General features: G+C 40.7%; 2 protein-coding genes across 4 annotated transcripts in view; one reads left to right on the top strand and one right to left on the bottom strand.

Annotated features, from left to right (window-relative positions):
- The window catches only part of bkgd (beta-keto-L-gulonate decarboxylase), a 22,987-nt gene extending 7,261 nt beyond the window's left edge, over positions 1–15,726 (bottom strand). The window contains 6 exon segments of one of the 2 annotated variants that reach the window (NM_001140908.1): positions 844–993; positions 1,378–1,554; positions 1,913–2,014; positions 2,102–2,175; positions 2,292–2,390; positions 2,503–2,605. In NM_001140908.1, the coding sequence (NP_001134380.1) occupies positions 844–993; positions 1,378–1,554; positions 1,913–2,014; positions 2,102–2,175; positions 2,292–2,390; positions 2,503–2,569 (669 nt within the window). In that variant the 5' untranslated portion in view covers positions 2,570–2,605. 2 annotated transcript variants of the gene reach the window in all.
- LOC106567975 (ABR activator of RhoGEF and GTPase) overlaps positions 14,683–17,312 on the top strand; it is a 226,422-nt gene continuing 223,792 nt past the window's right edge. The window contains exon 1 of one of the 2 annotated variants that reach the window (XM_014137905.3): positions 14,683–15,764. In XM_014137905.3, the coding sequence (XP_013993380.1) occupies positions 14,807–15,764 (958 nt within the window). In that variant the 5' untranslated portion in view covers positions 14,683–14,806. The remainder of the gene's footprint in view (positions 15,765–17,312) is intronic. The other variant, XM_014137906.3, reaches the window with a different exon arrangement.

The following is a 17,312-nucleotide window of genomic DNA, read 5'->3' as shown; positions in this document are numbered from 1 at the left end:
CAATGTAGTGGCAGCCCACCACCATACTCTTACATTCTGGAGAAAGAACAAGAAAACCCTGTAGGGGAATTAGCAGAGAACTCGTGTAGGGTAAGTAGCAGAGAACCCGTGCCTGTAGTGCGGGGACAGCATGTTAAAGCAATTCACAACACACACAAAACAAGCCAGTCGGCAAGTTATGTAAGGTAAATACAGCTTGTGGCAGCAAGAGCCATCAATATATTACACAGAGTCGTAGTGTAACGCTAACAAAACACAAGCACGACAAACCACGGGTGGAAGATACAGATCAACCTCACGCAGCGAGTGGAGCACTCAAAAGGAGGGGCTGGCCATGTGGCCAGCTGCTCCAGGCTGCAAACAGCCAGTGAGTATACTTCCACGCAAGATATTACTTACCAGTGACTTACCAAGCGAACTTCAGAAAGTTTGTACATGAAACATTACGGACGTCCGCCAAGAAAATGAAAGAAAATGTGTGTCGCAGCCATGGGGTCTATATATAGGGGCGGACCCCAGCCATGACAGTTGTACACGGGAGTAAATCCTCACCTCGGATGTATCCTTCCACCGCGGAGTGATACCAATATATTGGAGTGATCCAATATAGTGAAACATAACTATAGTTTTGATATCATAGATGGTCAGTTCTTGCATCCAAAGCTCTGTCTAAGAATTGAGAGTGGCTACATTCCAGGCCCAGCCCTCAGATTTTAACCAAAACAGTTGCAGGGAGTCCACTTTGTTGTTGTTTGAACTGCAGATTTCCCCTTTAAGCAATAAGCATGCATTGAGCCTTGAAACCACAACACCATGTCAACACAAATATCTGCATGTTTTTACCATGATATGGATCTTAGCCTTCCCTTTCTGGATGAGGAAGGTGCCCCCCAGAGCCAGGCTTTTATCAGGGTAGTGCTCCTCCATGGTCTTCCTCAGAGCACCCACAAGGCTCTCTTCTCCTATTCTCCTTTTGGCTCTCACCTCTATGACCTGACAGTGATAAGAAGAAAAAACTACATTTTCAGCACTGATTACACAACCAGTTCATAGTCACTTTTCTCCTGTTAATATTTGTAGACCTAAAGTAAACCTTTGGAGCAAACACAGACAGGGAGGTCATAATCGGTGTAAACATTATTTAAATGATGAACCTAAAGTGCACTTTGTTCATATAAATGCATAACCAGATGAGGGTATTATTCACCAGGAAGACAAATAATGAGTAATACACAATGATTAAGCACAATTGAAATGATACTCAGCCCTAAAATCTCACTTGGTTTTTAACTTGTTACGAGCATCATAGTTATACTAGTTATAATTCCAAATATCACACGCACCATTCTCTTACGAGCCAAACCATCCAGTTCTTACCTTTCCAGGCTTTCCCTCACATGCATACAAGTTCGCCAGCAGTCCAAAGTCACAGTCTGAGAACTTATCGCTGTATTTCTCCAAAAGACACTGGTTATTATCTGGATTAATGGAGGACAACCAGCTGCTATTCACTGCAGGCCTTCCCTCAGCTTCAGTGAGCACCAGAGGCATCATCTGGGGTGATAATCAAAATGAGATAAGACTCAACATATTGACCAATAAAACAAACTATATTAAACTTTGTCATGTCTAATTATTATTTAAAAAGGGGACATTATTAATTATAATTTACTAATTAATACCTAATACCTAGGATACCTAGTCAGCTGCGCAACTGAATGCAATCAACTGAAATGTGTCTTGCACATTTAACCTAACCACTCTGCCATAATGTATCCTATCCTCCCAAAGTTTGTAATCGCAAATTGACAACTTTGGGTAGTCTTTCTATTCATGTAATCATAATAAGTCTGACAAAATACTCCATAAATATATCAAGACAATTGGAAGATAATTTTGACAGCTAACAAACCTCTGCATTCATTCCAACATTTTTGGAGGATACAGCTCCTGCACCAAGAATGAATGCTCCAGGTAGGTCCAATTCCTTTGACACAGTGTTCATGTTGTACTCCTTGAGAGAAATAAGAATTTATATTGGACCAATTGTTATAGCATTCATCTCACATTAGTTTATCGTTATGGCTTTCATTCCCTGTACCTTGTCCACTTTGACCAGGGGGACCAAATAGGGCACTCCCCCCACATCTGTAATGCGAGGTTTTCCACACAACCCTGTCGATAGTTAAAAGAGATACTGCAGAGAGGTTGAGATGGTAACAAAGTATAACTGCATAAAAATGAAGAAAATTCTAAACGATACAGTGTTCCAAGAAGTTGCAATGTGTTACCCTTGACGGGAAACTTAAACGGATCTTGAGTGAGGTCTGGACAGTCGACAACACAAACTTGCGCGTCAGCAAAATTGTTCTTCAGCCCTCTCTGCAGCACTGTAGTGGCAAGTGGAGGAAAGGAAGATTTGAACCAGACAGTTCAATATAATTAAAGTGTTCAGTAAATCCATGCATAACACTAGGTCGCAATTTCCAAAGTATGCTTTACCGTCACATAATTCCTCCAAATTCGGGACATATAACTGGAACTTTTCAGTCTTGCTGACGTCTGACATTCTGTATCCTGTAGGAATCACAAGCTTCTAGCGACTGAAGAGCACCTGATTGTGAAACACGATTAAAAGAACTCCTCGAAAAACCTTGGTTGGCCAACTAATATTCTCTGAAGTGACGTGACGACGTTTGCTCCACTCAATTCCTGGTTGACTGTGCGCATTTCATAGAGTTAAAAGAATACTACAATGGCTGAACCTTCTTATCGTGGCGCAAATGTCAGCCATGTTGGTCAGGGAGATGGTCAACCATGAGCTGCCAGTGCCGTGATAAGATCTTGTGTAAAACAATGAATGTGAAGAATGTATCTGCACTGTATGTGTGTGTTAGCTAACTAGTCAGATAGTTTTACAATAATTAGTCTATATATTTTTAAAATTAACTGCCAATATGCCAACTTTCTATTCAAACAATGCAGTCAATCCACAGCCATACACTTGCTCAAATCAGTTGATGATAGGACTTACACAAGTTGTAAATGCAACAAGTACTGATATTGTATCATATAATAACTCTCACAGCACCACCCCCCCCCCCCTCCTCCCCCCCAAAACGGAGACTCTTTACATATATTTTAGAGACTATTTATACAGAACATTTGTGTAAAACCCATATAAGCAGTATTTATAATCATATGACAATATTTTAGGTTGATTATAATTCCATTACACAATTTCTGATACATCACATGCCTTACCTATATTTTCCTGCATAAGTAAAAGCAGGAAATCCATCACCAATGCCACCTCCACTGCCATTCGTTCCAATGAGACTGGTTTTGGATTTCTCCTTGACCAAGATGGCTGCCATTTTGGCCCCATTATAGAACTTTGAGGGTTTATGACACAGCACCTCTAGTAATTTAATAGGATCACTTTCGTGAATTTGTCCAAACATGCCTGTCATCACTACTTACCACAGCCGCAAGGTCATAAACCCCACCCATTTCTACAATTTCTTAACAGTGCACTATGCAGAAAATGTTCCCCATTTCTTGGTTGCTAAAATTGTTTATGTGACAAAACATGCAAATATATTGTAGAGAATCATTGTACCATCTAAACAGATGTGAAATACATTTTCCATAACCAAAAATATTTTATGTGAAGTTTCTATGTTGCCCAAAAAGTTACATATTACAAATTTAAAATGTGATTTTAAACCTAACCTTAACCTTAACCCTAGCCTTAACCACACTGCTAACCTTATGACTAACCATAACCTGAAATTAAGACCAAAAAACTATTTTTGTTTTCATTAATTTTTATGAAATAGTCAATTTCGACTTTGTGGCTGTGGTAACTAGTGACAACCATCCAAGATTATTCTAGAGACCCCCGATCCTGATTTCATAAAAACAATCTCACAGTATTTCAATGCTGCTCTCAGTGGATAGAAAAATGTGTTATCCTATCCCGTCGTCACAGACCTTGGCATTTAGTCTTCAGCAGACAGGTAAGCACACATGGAAAGATGACCGCTGATAAATTGGTTAAGTCAGTGCTCTGCCCTCAGCAATGATTCTTCATAAATGTGTGAAGCATTTAGAATAGATTCCTATATCTAGCTTATTACAATAATGTCAGAGAAATGGAAAAAGTGTGAATATTGCAATGCATGCCTTTGCTCCCCCATATTCATGTATCAGCAGTGATTCTGGGTACATACAGCCACTTCATAACTCAAGCGCCAGTGTCTGAGGCAGTGAGATCTGTGAGAAGATGTCACTCAAAGGAGAGGTCAGAGTTCACATGCCTCATAGAATCAGAGGAGGAGAGAGGGGACCTGCCACTCCCCAAAGGAAGCAGAAAGTCTCACCTGGAGTGAAACATCCCAAGAGGAATGCAGAGAAGCATGGCTTGAAAAAGTACTCCTTTCCCTTCCTGGGGAGCGTTTACAGATTTAAAAACCTATCTAGTCTTATTATGAGTCAATGATTTGGCATTTAATGGCATTAAACATGTATTGTAAATGTTTAACAGCACAGCATTATGACAGCAAAGAAAAAGCCATATTTCAGACTGGCCAATAAAAAGAAAAGATTAAGATGGGCACAAGAACACAGACCGGAGTCGCCTGTTGACGTTGAGACTTGTGTTTTACGGGTACTATTTAATGAAGCTTCCAGTTGAGGACTTCAGACTTATGCCCAAAGCAGAAACACAGCCACTCCCCTGGCCGGTCCTGACAGTAACTACAAAGGTACCTACCCAGTTCCTGATTTACCCTTTACACCTTCCCATTAGATTTGGGACAGTACTAGGCAAGTCAGTTAAGAACAAATTCTTATTTTCAATGACGGCCTAGGAACAGTGGGTTAACTGCCTTGTTCAGGGGCAGAACAACAGATTTGTACCTTGTCAGCTCGGGGATTTGAACTTGCAACCTTTCGGTTACTAGTCCAAAGCTCTAACCACTAGGCTACCCTGCCGATCCTGACTAGTCTCCCAGTCCCTGCTGCTGAAAAACTTCCCTACAGCAGGATGCTGCCACCACCATGCTTCACCGTAGGGATGGTGCCAGGTTTCCTCCAGAACTGACGCTTGGTATTCAGGCCAAAGATTTCAATATTTGTTTCACCAGACCAGAGAATCTTGTCTCTCATGGTCTGAAAGTCTTTAGGTGCCTTTTGGCAAACTTCAAGCGGGCTGTCATGTGCCTTTTACTGAGGAGTGGCTTCCGTCTTGCCACTCTACCATGAAGGCCTGATTGATGGAGTGCTGCAGAGATGGTTGTCCTTCTGGAAGGTTCTCCCATCTCCACAGAAGAACTCTAGAGCTGTCAGAATGACCATCGGATTCTGGGTCACCACCCTGACCAAGGCCCTTCTCAGTTTGGCCGTGCGGCCAGCTCTAGGAAGAATCTTGGTGGTTCCAAACTTCTTACATTTAAGAATAATGGAGGTCACTGTGTTCTTAGGGACCTTCAATGCTGCAGACATTATTTGACACCCTTCCCCAGATCTGTGCCTCGACACAATCCTGTCTCTGAGTTCTACAGACAATTCCTTCGACGACATGGCTTGGACTTTATACACTGCTCAAAAAAACAAAGGGAACACTTAAACAACACAATGTAACTCCAAGTCAATCACACTTCTGTGAAATCAAACTGTCCACTTAGGAAGCAACACCGATTGACAATACATTTCACATGCTGTTGTGCAAATGGAATAGACAACAGGTGGAAATTATAGGCAATTAGCAAGACACCCCCAATAAAGGAGTGGTTCTGCAGGTGGGGACCACAGACCACTTCTCAGTTCCTATGCTTCCTGGCTGATGTTTTGGTCACTTTTGAATGCTGGCGGTGCTTTCACTCTAGTGGTAGCATGAGACGGAGTCTACAACCCACACAAGTGGCTCAGGTAGTGCAGCTCATCCAGGATGGCACATCAATACGAGCTGTGGCAAGAAGGTTTGCTATGTCTGTCAGCGTAGTGTCCAGAGCATGGAGGCGCTACCAGGAGACAGGCCAGTACATCAGGAGATGTGGAGGAGGCCGTAGGAGGGCAACAACCCAGCAGCAGGACCGCTACCTCCGCCTTTGTGCAAGGAGGAGCAGAAGGAGCACTGCCAGAGCCCTGCAAAATGACCTCCAGCAGGCCACAAATGTGCATGTGTCTGCTCAAACGGTCAGAAACAGACTCCATGAGGGTGGTATGAGGGACCGACGTCCACAGGTGGGGGTTGTGCTTACAGCCCAACACCGTGCAGGACGTTTGGCATTTGCCAGAGAACACCAAGATTGGCAAATTCGCCACTGGCGCCCTGTGCTCTTCACAGATGAAAGCAGGTTCACACTGAGCACGTGACAGACGTGACAGAGTCTGGAGACGCCGTGGAGAACGTTCTGCTGCCTGCAACATCCTCCAGCATGACTGGTTTGGCGGTGGGTCAGTCATGGTGTGGGGTGGCATTTCTTTGGGGGGCCGCACAGCCCTCCATGTGTTCGCCAGAGGTAGCCTGACTGCCATTAGGTACCGAGATGAGCTCCTCAGACCCCTTGTGAGACCATATGCTGGTGCAGTTGGCCCAGGGTTCCTCCTAATGCAAGACAATGCTAGACCTCATGTGGCTGGAGTGTGTCAGCAGTTCCTGCAAGAGGAAGCCATTGATGCTATGGCCTGGCCCGCCTGTTCCCCAGACCTGAATCCAATTGAGCACATCTGGGACATCATGTCTCGCTCCATCCACCAACGCCACGTTGCACCACAGACTGTCCAGGAGTTGGCGGATGCTTTAGTCCAGGTCTGGGAGGGGATCCCTCAGGAGACCATCCACCACCTCATCAGGAGCATGCCCAGGCGTTGTAGGGAGGTCATACAGGCACGTGGAGGCCACACACACTACTGAGCCTCATTTTGACTTGTTTTAAGGGCATTACATCAAAGTTGGATCAGCCTGTAGTGTGGTTTTCCACTTTAATTTTGAGTGTGACTCCAAATCCAGACCTCCATGGGTTGATAAGTTGGATTTCCATTGATTATTTTTGTGTGATTTTGTTGTCAGCACATTCAACTATGTAAAGAAAAAAGTATTTAATAAGATTATTTATTTTATTCAGATCTAGGATGTGTTGTTTAATTGTTCCCTTTATTTTTTTGAGCAGTATATAAACAGGTGTTTGCCTTTCCAAATCATGTCCAATCAATTGAATTTACCACAGGTGGACTCCAATCAAGTTGTAGAAATATCTCAATGATGATCAATGGAAACAGGATGACCCTGAGCTCAATTTCTAGTCTCATAGCAAAGGGTCTGAGCACGTATGTAAATAAGGTATTTCTGTTCATAATATTTTATACATTTGCAAAAATTTCCAAAATTCTGTTTTTGATTTGTCATTATGAGGTATTGTGTGTAGATTGCTGATTTAAAAAATATATATTTTAATCCATTTCAGAATAAGGCTGTAATGTAACAAAATGTGGAAAAAGTTAAGGGGTCTAGTTTCCGTAGGCACTGTATGTATAATTATGCTTGAAAACAAATATAAATATACATTTTAAAAAGCTGCATGATACTTCAAAAGTGCAACCACTGCAACAATCTTACCTCCCCATTTTCTATAAACAAGCAGTAGGGGGCCAAGAGTGAGTTGAAGTCTGGTGTCCGCTCATTCCTTCCTCTTACTAGGCCCGCTAGGCTGCTGAATGGCATACTTGTTGGAAGTTGCTTCATTTCCATGTGATTGGGAGCCAGTAGGGTTTTGTAATCTGGTGTCCAGGGGCCTGGCTCCAGGGGCCACGTTGGGCCTGATGAATGCAGTGTGGCTTGGTTCTGAATTGTGTTTTCTGCTGAAGTCCTCCAAAGCAACAATTGGAACTATGGGCCTTTTTGTACATGATTGATCAATTTGCAAATACAGATGGAGATGGGGATTAATTGATGAGGAAAGTAAAAGTCATGCTCACAATTAGTCAAACTTCTTTACAAAATAACATCAGCCAAACATAGTGTACATAGGCTACATAATTATTTGTCTTTTTCATAACTGTTGAGGATTCTTTCATTTGTGTGCAAGAAAGCTACTTCAGTGCAAGTGTGGACGATGTGTTGTGTTGTTTGTATTGTGTTGGCTTGGAGTGGATATGTTCAGAGTCTCAGAAAAAATGAAATACCCCAGAGACACCATTGGTAACATCATTGCAATGGTCCACCCCAATCTACAGGTACAAAACTGGGCTATTAAATGCTAAAACTATTTTTAAATGTCTATTGTTATTTACTCCTTGTAACTTTTTTGTACCTTTCAGCCATGTCAGTTTTTGGCACAACCTCTTGCGGAACAAATATTTCTTTAGTAATGTACACATCAAATCAACAGAGAGGAAACCAAAACAGGGTGTATCCAATGGCTCAGTTAGAATCCCATGCTGTTTTCTTTGACTCTGGGAATGCAGTGTTTTATTACTTCTCTTCACAAAAGCAGCACTCTAACTCTTGAGCTTAGAATTTCCTTGTTGTTGTTCATTCCTCCTGCAGGACTGTGACTGGGAGCCACTGAACCCTGGTGACCTTATGTTCCAGGGTCACCAGGAGTTCGTGAGCACCATACGAGAGACCTACGAAGGTGCTGGCACCGTCTATCCTAATTTTTTTACGAAGCTGCTTATTATGAGAAGCAGCAGGCATTGGTGACCATTAGATAAGAGACTTTAGTGGCTGCTGCTATCAGAAAAAGCATAGGACTAAGTGAAATAGTTTACTTCAGTGTGTTGTAAGCGTCATATATATACAATATTCGTTTATATTTTTCACAATGACACTGCTTAAAAATATCAAATATTTAATGTTTGTTGATGTTTAATGTATATATTGTTATAAGAACAACTAACTATGCAGAGTACACTCAGTAGCTGTGACTAGATGCACTCTTTTGTTTTAAAATGAAACTGAACTTTTTATGATCCAAAGAATTATTGTGATAAATATACTGTATATTCAATGCTATTTTTTATACATTTTATAAAACCAACTTAAAGTTTTGTGAAGTGCAAGGAAAGTAAGTGTATCAATTTATTGGAGGCTATTTTGTAAATGACATCGCCGAAGTCGAGGATTGATAGGATGGTCAGTTTTACGAGGGTATGTTTGGCAGCATGGGTAAAGGATGCTTTGTTGCGAAATAGGAAGCCAATTCTAGATTTAACTTTAGCTTGGAGATGTTTGATGTGAGTCTGGAAGGAGAGTTTACAGTCTAACCAGACACCTAGGTATTTGTAGTTGTCCACATATTCTAAGTCAGAACCGTCCAGAGTAGTGATGCTGGACGGGCGGGCAGGTTCGGGCAGCGATCGGTTGAAGAGCATGCATTTAGTTTCACTTGTATTTATACCTAACCTCTATAATGGTTGTTGTTATGGTGCTGTTACTATTGCCTTAATGTAAGTGACTTATATGATAATTGCATGACATTTGTGAGGGAAAGTGTAATTTGTATCCCAGATGTGGAATAAATAAAGATTATATTTTGATATGAAGTTGGATGTGTTAAGGTGATTTATTTTCATGTGACGAGGTGTGATGTCTTTCAGACATGTACATGTGTTTGCTGTCAGAAGGAATAAAGGATTTGATCATATTATTATTGTTATTTTGATGTATTGTAAGTCGGTTTTAACGTGTGATGTCTATTTTGAAAATAACATGAGTGGACGTGAAATCTGTATGTATATATTCCATAATTTAATTTGTATGTCCTACACATTTGCTGTTTGCTGAAACGTTAAAAAGTTGAAGCAATAGTGATCTGCTTTAAATATTTAATTCCAATCCCTCAGAACAGTTAAATTCTGGTATATTCTATGCCTTTTTTGTTGTTGTAAATTGCACATAATCAATAAATATGATAATTTGCGTTATATCATCAGCAATGTGATCATAGTGTATTTTATTATACAATTCTGAAAAAATGAAGAAGACAGATGTACATGCACTCATATCTTCTGATTATTGGAATCAAAAACAAACTTGTGTGTCTTTTGTCAGTATTTGTTTTCAGAATTGGCCATCTCTTTAATGTCATTATGTTGACCACAAGAGGACAGCACAACTCCATTAACAAGCCACCAAATTCAACTGACATCATTGCAATAATAAAGGCCTCTGGGTCTTGAGGTCAATAGAACATGTAATTGTACCCTTTCCAACCATTGGATCCAAACACATTTGTCTAATACTAAATTGCTTTCATAGGTTGGAGTTGGAGTCTTCAATGTGTCACTTTTACTGAGCTCAACAAGTAGGAATTCTCCTGGTTAATGATTAGATAAGAAGCCTTGCCCTGCATATCTGACAGCTGTATTTTTACATACCAGAAATCCGGTTACCAGCAGTAGGAAGAAATTAGCAGAAGGTTCGCACATTTCCTGTAATGTCATCTCACCCGGCACCACCAGGCGGCAAGCTGATTTGTCTAATTGTCTCACAATTGCATGTACATTGGCCAGTTACAGTCATGCCTGCTGTATGGTAATCCAACCAAGCTCTCGAACTATTGATTGGTGTTCTATGATTCCCACAGGCAAAAGAAAGCTTTTAGGAGAATGATATTTCAGTTTTGGGCAAGGATCCAACAGGCCACTCAAACCCATCTTGGGTCATGTATCCCCCTCCACTCTCATGAGTGATAGAATTGTTCTGGTTTCTATTGAATAGCATTAAAGCTCAGATTTACTGGAAGTCTCTCTCTTGGCTGGTGTTCAAGTGATTAGCTGGGTGAATGCAGCCATGTGTACAGTAACATATTTGAGATGATCTAATCAAGTTTTGTGTTTCCCTTGTAAGAGACAGATTTTCATGTCGCAGATGTTATCATTCAGTCTGTGGTATATCTTTGTGAAAAGTTTATTTTCATAATTGATAGGATTTGATAAACCAGTTAGCAATGGTAAAACAATGCACATTCAGCACGGTGCCATAATTTCAAATTTCCATACAATTTGATAAAATACACAAAGCACAACTGTTTAACATTTTCATGTAGATAACCAACACTCAAGTGACATACAGTAGAAAAGCTGGTTTAGCAGAAAAGCCTTGTGTGTTCAGTGCATACTATCCTGTTCCAGGAAAGTGCACAGTTAGAGGTCTAAGGGTGCCTGAGCACCTGCCCTTTTGCCCTCCTATGAGAAAAGTGCCCTTTCAGATTGGTGGCATTGTTTAACTGTACCATTTTTATTTCACCTTTAGTCTATTTTTTCTCTCGTTATTTAAATTAATTGCCCATTATATAAATGTTGCGCATGCTGCCCTCGTCCTGCAAGCAGAAGCTACCGGTGTTGAATGGTAGGCCAGTGTAGCAGTGGCTCCCTTTTGAGTTGCATACATCTCATCTCACGGTCAGGAACAGGGAAGGGAAGGCTTTCATTTGACCGTTTGTTTGTAGGCCTAAGAGGCAGATGTCAGCAGCAGAATAAACTCCAGTCACAGCTACAGGTAAAGACTAGCTGGTTTGTTTCAACAGCATAGCTAGATAGCTAACAAGCTGATTTACATAATCTACATTCACTATGATCAGATGATTGCAACCCTAGGTGGGCTAAGGCCATATACCACAAACTCCTGAGGTTCCTTATTGCTATTAAAAACTGGTTACCAATGTAATTAGAGCAGTAAAAATAAATGTTTTGTCATACCCGTAGTATACGGTCTTATATACCATGGCTGTCAGCCAATCCGCATTCAGGGCTCGAATCACCCAGTTTATAAATGCAGATATATGCCGTATACCCACTTATTTTCAGATGGCATTGCGTATACTCACTTCTTAATCCCTACTGAAGCGTATCAAAGTAGTGTAGTGGAGCTATAAGATGTATCAATCATGTAGTACAATAGTGAAATAATGCACAAAGTAGTCTACACAATCGCAAAGCATGTGAAAGATATTCACATGCGCGCCTCACATAGCCTAGTTTCTGCAGAGTATCATCTGCAGACAGCAAGACCATGTAGCTCTCAACTGGTTTTGGCGTGGAGCAGGTAGGTAGGAAAGACATTTGAATTTATGATATCTACCAGTAAACGCTAACTATGGCAACAATGGGCAGTGGTGGAAACATCCCCAATTGTCATACTTGAGTAAAAGTCAAGATACCTTAATAGAAAATGACTCAAGTAAAAGTGAGAGTCACCCAGTAAAATACTACTTGAGTAAAAGTAAAAAAATATTTCAATTTAAATATACTTAAGTATCAAAAGTAAATGTAATTGCAAAAATATACTTAAGTATCAAAAGTAAAAATATAAATAATTTCAAATTCCTTGTATTAAGCAAACCAGATGGCGCCACTTATATTTTTTTAAAGTATGGATAGCCAACACAACAGGTGTGTTTAGTGAGTCCGCCAGATCAGTGGCAATAGGGATGACCAGGGATGGTCTCTTGATAAGTGCATGAATTTGACCATTTTCCTATCCTGCTAAGCATTCAAAATGTAACGAGTACTTTTGGGTGTCAGGGAAAATGTATGCAGTAAATAGTACATTATTTTCTTTAGGAATGTAGAGAAGTAAAAGTAGTCAAAAATATAAATAGTAAAGTACACATACCCCAAAAAACTACTTAAGTAATCCTTTAAAGTATCTTTACATAAGTACTTTACACCACTGACTGGGTATGCAAAAAAGGTATTGAAAAAGTTTGTCCCGAAGTCTTGGTTAGTAGAATATTTGTGATGTGCTATTCAGAGGTCATGTGCTGTTTGCATCAGGGGCGTAGGCATGAGTGGGCCTGGGTGGACACAGGCGCACCCACTAGGGAGTAAGGCCCTGCCAGGCCCACCCAATCACATTGAGCAAAAACAAAATAATTATTACAATTATTATTATGATAATTACAAAAAACAAAGTTCCACTCACCATGTGATGATTTGAAACAACCCTTTCCTGTAATGGTCAATGACCAAAAGTACCCTCTTTGGCCTCATGGGTGGAATGTTATTAATATTTTTCATAATTTCACAATTAATAAAAAATATTAATTAACAACGAAAATCCAATGTATTTCTATGTCAAACAATTATGTTATATTTCAGTCTCCTGTGATGTATATAAAGTGTAATATTGGGATGCAAACTAAAAATGGAGTACATTTTTAGTTTGCATCCCACTCTTCATCTGACATGGTACAGGTGTCTTCAAAAAAACATAACCATGTGTATACATTTTTTAAAGTAGATTTGTTTAAGACTGCAAAAAATCCCTCTCTGTGACCCTGATCTAGCCCCCTGCAGTAAACGGTTACTTCTTGTTGAAAGTTATTATCGAAAAGGGAGAAGCTAACAAATTAGCAACAACATCCTCTTTGTTAACACCTGCTGCAAACTAGCCTACAACAAAAGATAGATAGCTAGACCGTGGGAAAACTACTGCTCGCTATTACACAGTGATCTGTTGGCCTTTGAGAAGGCAGAAGTTTCCAAAAGTTTTTTGTAAAAACGGTCCTACCCAAGCCAAAATATCACTCCCAAATGTTGCCTTAATACAGTTGAATGGCAGATGCCTTCAATCTAGCTTCTGATGGCCTAGCTTCTGAGTTAGCTAGCTAGATTTATCTCCCCAGAGAAGACCAAAGAAATCCTGATTGGATATTTTTTTAACTTCAGTGTTAACCCTTTCCTTTCTAAGAAAAACTGAAGAGATTGAATCAGAACATAATTTAAAATAATAATACAATTAGAATGATTATTATTTTTATTTTATAAATCCTTGACCCTTCTCTGAAGGTGTAGAAGGCCCTCATTGTCCCCCATTGTCTTTGGGTTAGTAATAATTTGTAGAGTGGCTTTATTTGCCCTCAGCATGCATTTTTTCACCCTTCTGAATATCAAAAGAATACATATGTTCTTCTGAAATATGAACACAGAAATACTGGACATCTTGAACTCTTGAATTGGACTCACATTTTTCTGGTCTCGGTCTTGACTCGGTCTCGGTCCCCTTGAACACCTCCCGGTCTCGGTCTTGACTTGGTCTCGCCCCCCCTCCGGTCTTGGTCTTGACTCGGATTCAATTGTCTCCACTCTTGGTGTTGAATCGGTCTCGCTTTAGGTGGTCTTGAACACAACACCGCACTGAAGCAGACGGACCAGGAAATTATTTATGAATATCTTGGTTTAGGCTACTGATAAAATACAATCTAACAAGTCATAGGTCCTATTCTAAAATATCATAATTATGTAATATTATACAATTACATCAACAGTTGTTTTCCTATTGTGAGAACAGGTCAGTTATGATTGAATGTTCAAAGGCATTTTTTTCTAATGCAGGTAAGGTCACAGGTAAACAATCTGCTACATTCCATATAAAAAAAAAAGAATGCTCCATCATCACTTTTGGTGCTTTCAAGACATGGCACCTCTGAAAAAAACGAGGTCAAATCATGACGTTAGTGAACTTCAAGTAGAAAAGTCGGAGCTCTAGAAAGTGGCCCGAGTTCCCGAGTTGGAATTCCTAGTTGGATGACCGTTCAGAATGATTTCTCCCACTCGGGACTCGTTTCTTACGGTGTTCCCAGTTGACTTGAACGCACTAAATCGGCGGTCTGAGATTTCCCAGTTTCCAGTAGATTTGAACGCGCCATACGACTGTCGCATTTAATTGGTTTACGTCACCACCTATCTACCGGAACTCGAAAGTTTTTATTTGGAAATACCAAACTGATCAAGCGATTGCGTTGGAGATTTAACAAGTGTGTGTGCTAATTTACAACGAAGTGGCAAGTATGGAATGAGTTTGTGGGAATTTTATCAAAAGGTTCCATATGCGACAGAATCAGTACTGTTTGTAAAGGGAAGAATTTCCTCAAGGGGCAATTACACTGAATCGCCGATCTTCGCAGGAGACAAGATGTGGGAGCAAGAGGAATTCGAAAAACATTGGAAAAAGGAATTTCCTGACGTGGAAGCGCCTAAAATGGATTTAACCTCGGTGGAAGATGTTGAGACAGAGCTAGAAACACGTAAAGCGAATCTCAAAACGCTGCAGCAGGCGCTGTCGGAGGAGAAATTCAAGGTGATATACCTACAGACCACCATCGCTAGACAGAAGAAAAGTTATGACATGGAAAAGTGGGAAGACACTAAAGACGAAAACTTGAATGTTGAACCTGTATTATCAAAGACAGAAACAGAAAGGAAATGGGAAAATGAAAAAGTAGACGGCGAAAGTATGAAAGTGCCTGGTAGTATGAAAGTACGGACGCCAGGCAGCAAACCAGAGCCGCCGACCAGGATCAGTAGTAGGGTAGGTAAACTTATCCCCCCCGCGCCCCCGCGAAAACCAAGCATCCAGAAACAAGGGAATACGATCTTATCAGGGCTCTCTCAAACTGATGGAAACTGCATCGGCCGCATAATAGGGAAACTGAATTCCGGTACTGATAGCAACAGCAGGGAGGCTAGTGACCATGAATACGAGGATGCTGAGCTCAATGAGAATTTCGTCAAGAGCAACTTGGTGACCCCCAAAACCACCACCAGAGACAGCCAGAGGTCGAAACCCTACCCGGACACCCTGTGCCCATTCCGCCAGAGCAGAGATTTCGACTCCAGTGATGATGGAAGGCAGTCTCCTTCCTGCATACCTGCGCCCTTCATTGCATCCCTTACTGGTGGTTCCGGCTGCAGCACTCCAGACAGACGCAGTGAAGGCTACTTGAGCTCCGACCATGAAGACTCCTCTTCAGGTAAGATATTCATTTGCTTGGTCACATCAGTTGGGGTTTACACAGCACTGGAAGGTGCTATTTGTGGGGTCAAAGTTTTATGGCAATGGTACTGATAAGACAATCATGAGAGGATGACAGGTGTTGCACCATCTCTAACTAGCCTATGGCCTGCACTGTATGACAGTGCATAATAAGTGAACGAGATTGTGGTTGTGAAGTTTGAGTAAAGATTGTTGGAAAGTGTGTTAACCTTTGCACCAAATTCCACAATAGCAGGTAAAACGACATTACATCCTTGAATTGATGGAGTTTGTCAATATTTACTCAGGTTGTTGGGCTTCATTAGGCAATACTTTGCTCTGGTTTTGTCAGTCACAGGGAATGTTTGACAGGGCAGTTCACACATGACTAAATGAGAGCAAGGAAAAGATCAACTGAACATTTGAATCATTTTTACATTTGAGTCATCTAGCAGACGCTCTTATCCAGAGCGACTTACAGTTAGTACATTCATCTTAAGATAACTAGGTGTGACAACCACATATCACAGGCATAGAAAGTACATTTTTCCTTCAATAATGTCCATGGAGTCAGAGCTAGAAGTTGGTTGAATTGCAAGTGCAATTTACCCACCCGTTTTTATTTTTTCATTTATATATATATATCGTACCAGTCAAAAGATTGGACACATCTACTCATCAGGGTTTTAATTTATTTCTACTATTTTCTACGTTGTAGAATAATAGTGAAGACATCAGAACTATGAAATAACACATGGAATCATGTAGTAACCAAAAAAGTGTTAAACAAATCAAAATATATTTTATTTTTGACATTCTTCAAAGTAGCCACCCTTTGCCTTGTTGACAGCTTTACACACTCTTGGCATTCTCTCAACCAGCTTCATGAGGTAGTCACCTGGAATGCATTTCAATTAACAGGTGTGCCTTGTTAAAATTGATTTGTGGAGTTTCTTTCCTTCTTAATGTGTTTGAACGAATCAGTTGTATTGTGACAAGGTAGGGGTGGGATACAGAAGATAGCCCTATTTGGTAAAATACGAAGTCCATATGTCAAGAACCGCTCAAATAAGCAAAGAGAAACAACAGTCCATCATTACTTTGACTGACCTTCATGTCTTAATCTGGAAAATTTGAAGAACTTTAAACGTTTCTCAAAGTGCTATGATAAAACTGTTTCTCATGAGGACCGCCCCAGGAAAGGAAGACCCAGAGTTACCTCTGCTGCAGAGGATAAGTTCATTAGAGTTACCAGCCCCAGGTTGCAGCCCAAATAAATGCTTCACATAGTTCAAGTAACAGACACATCTCAACATCAACTGTTCATAGGAGACTGTGTGAATCAGGCCTTCATGGTTGAATTGCTGCAAAGAAGCCACTACTAAAGGACACCAATAAGAAGAGGAGACTTGCTTGGGCCAAGAAACACTAACAATGGACATTAGACCGGTGGAAATCTGACCTTTGGTCTGATGAGTCCAAATTTGCAATTTTTGGTTACAACTACCGTATCCTTGTAAGTGGCGGCAGGTAGCCTCATGGTTAG

This window comes from Salmo salar, chromosome 13 (assembly GCF_965601325.2).
Source record: "Salmo salar chromosome 13, fSalSal1, whole genome shotgun sequence".
NCBI classification, from domain to species: domain Eukaryota; kingdom Metazoa; phylum Chordata; class Actinopteri; order Salmoniformes; family Salmonidae; genus Salmo; species Salmo salar.
Note: the sequence above shows the minus strand (reverse complement) of the source record. Positions and strands in the feature narration are given on the sequence as shown.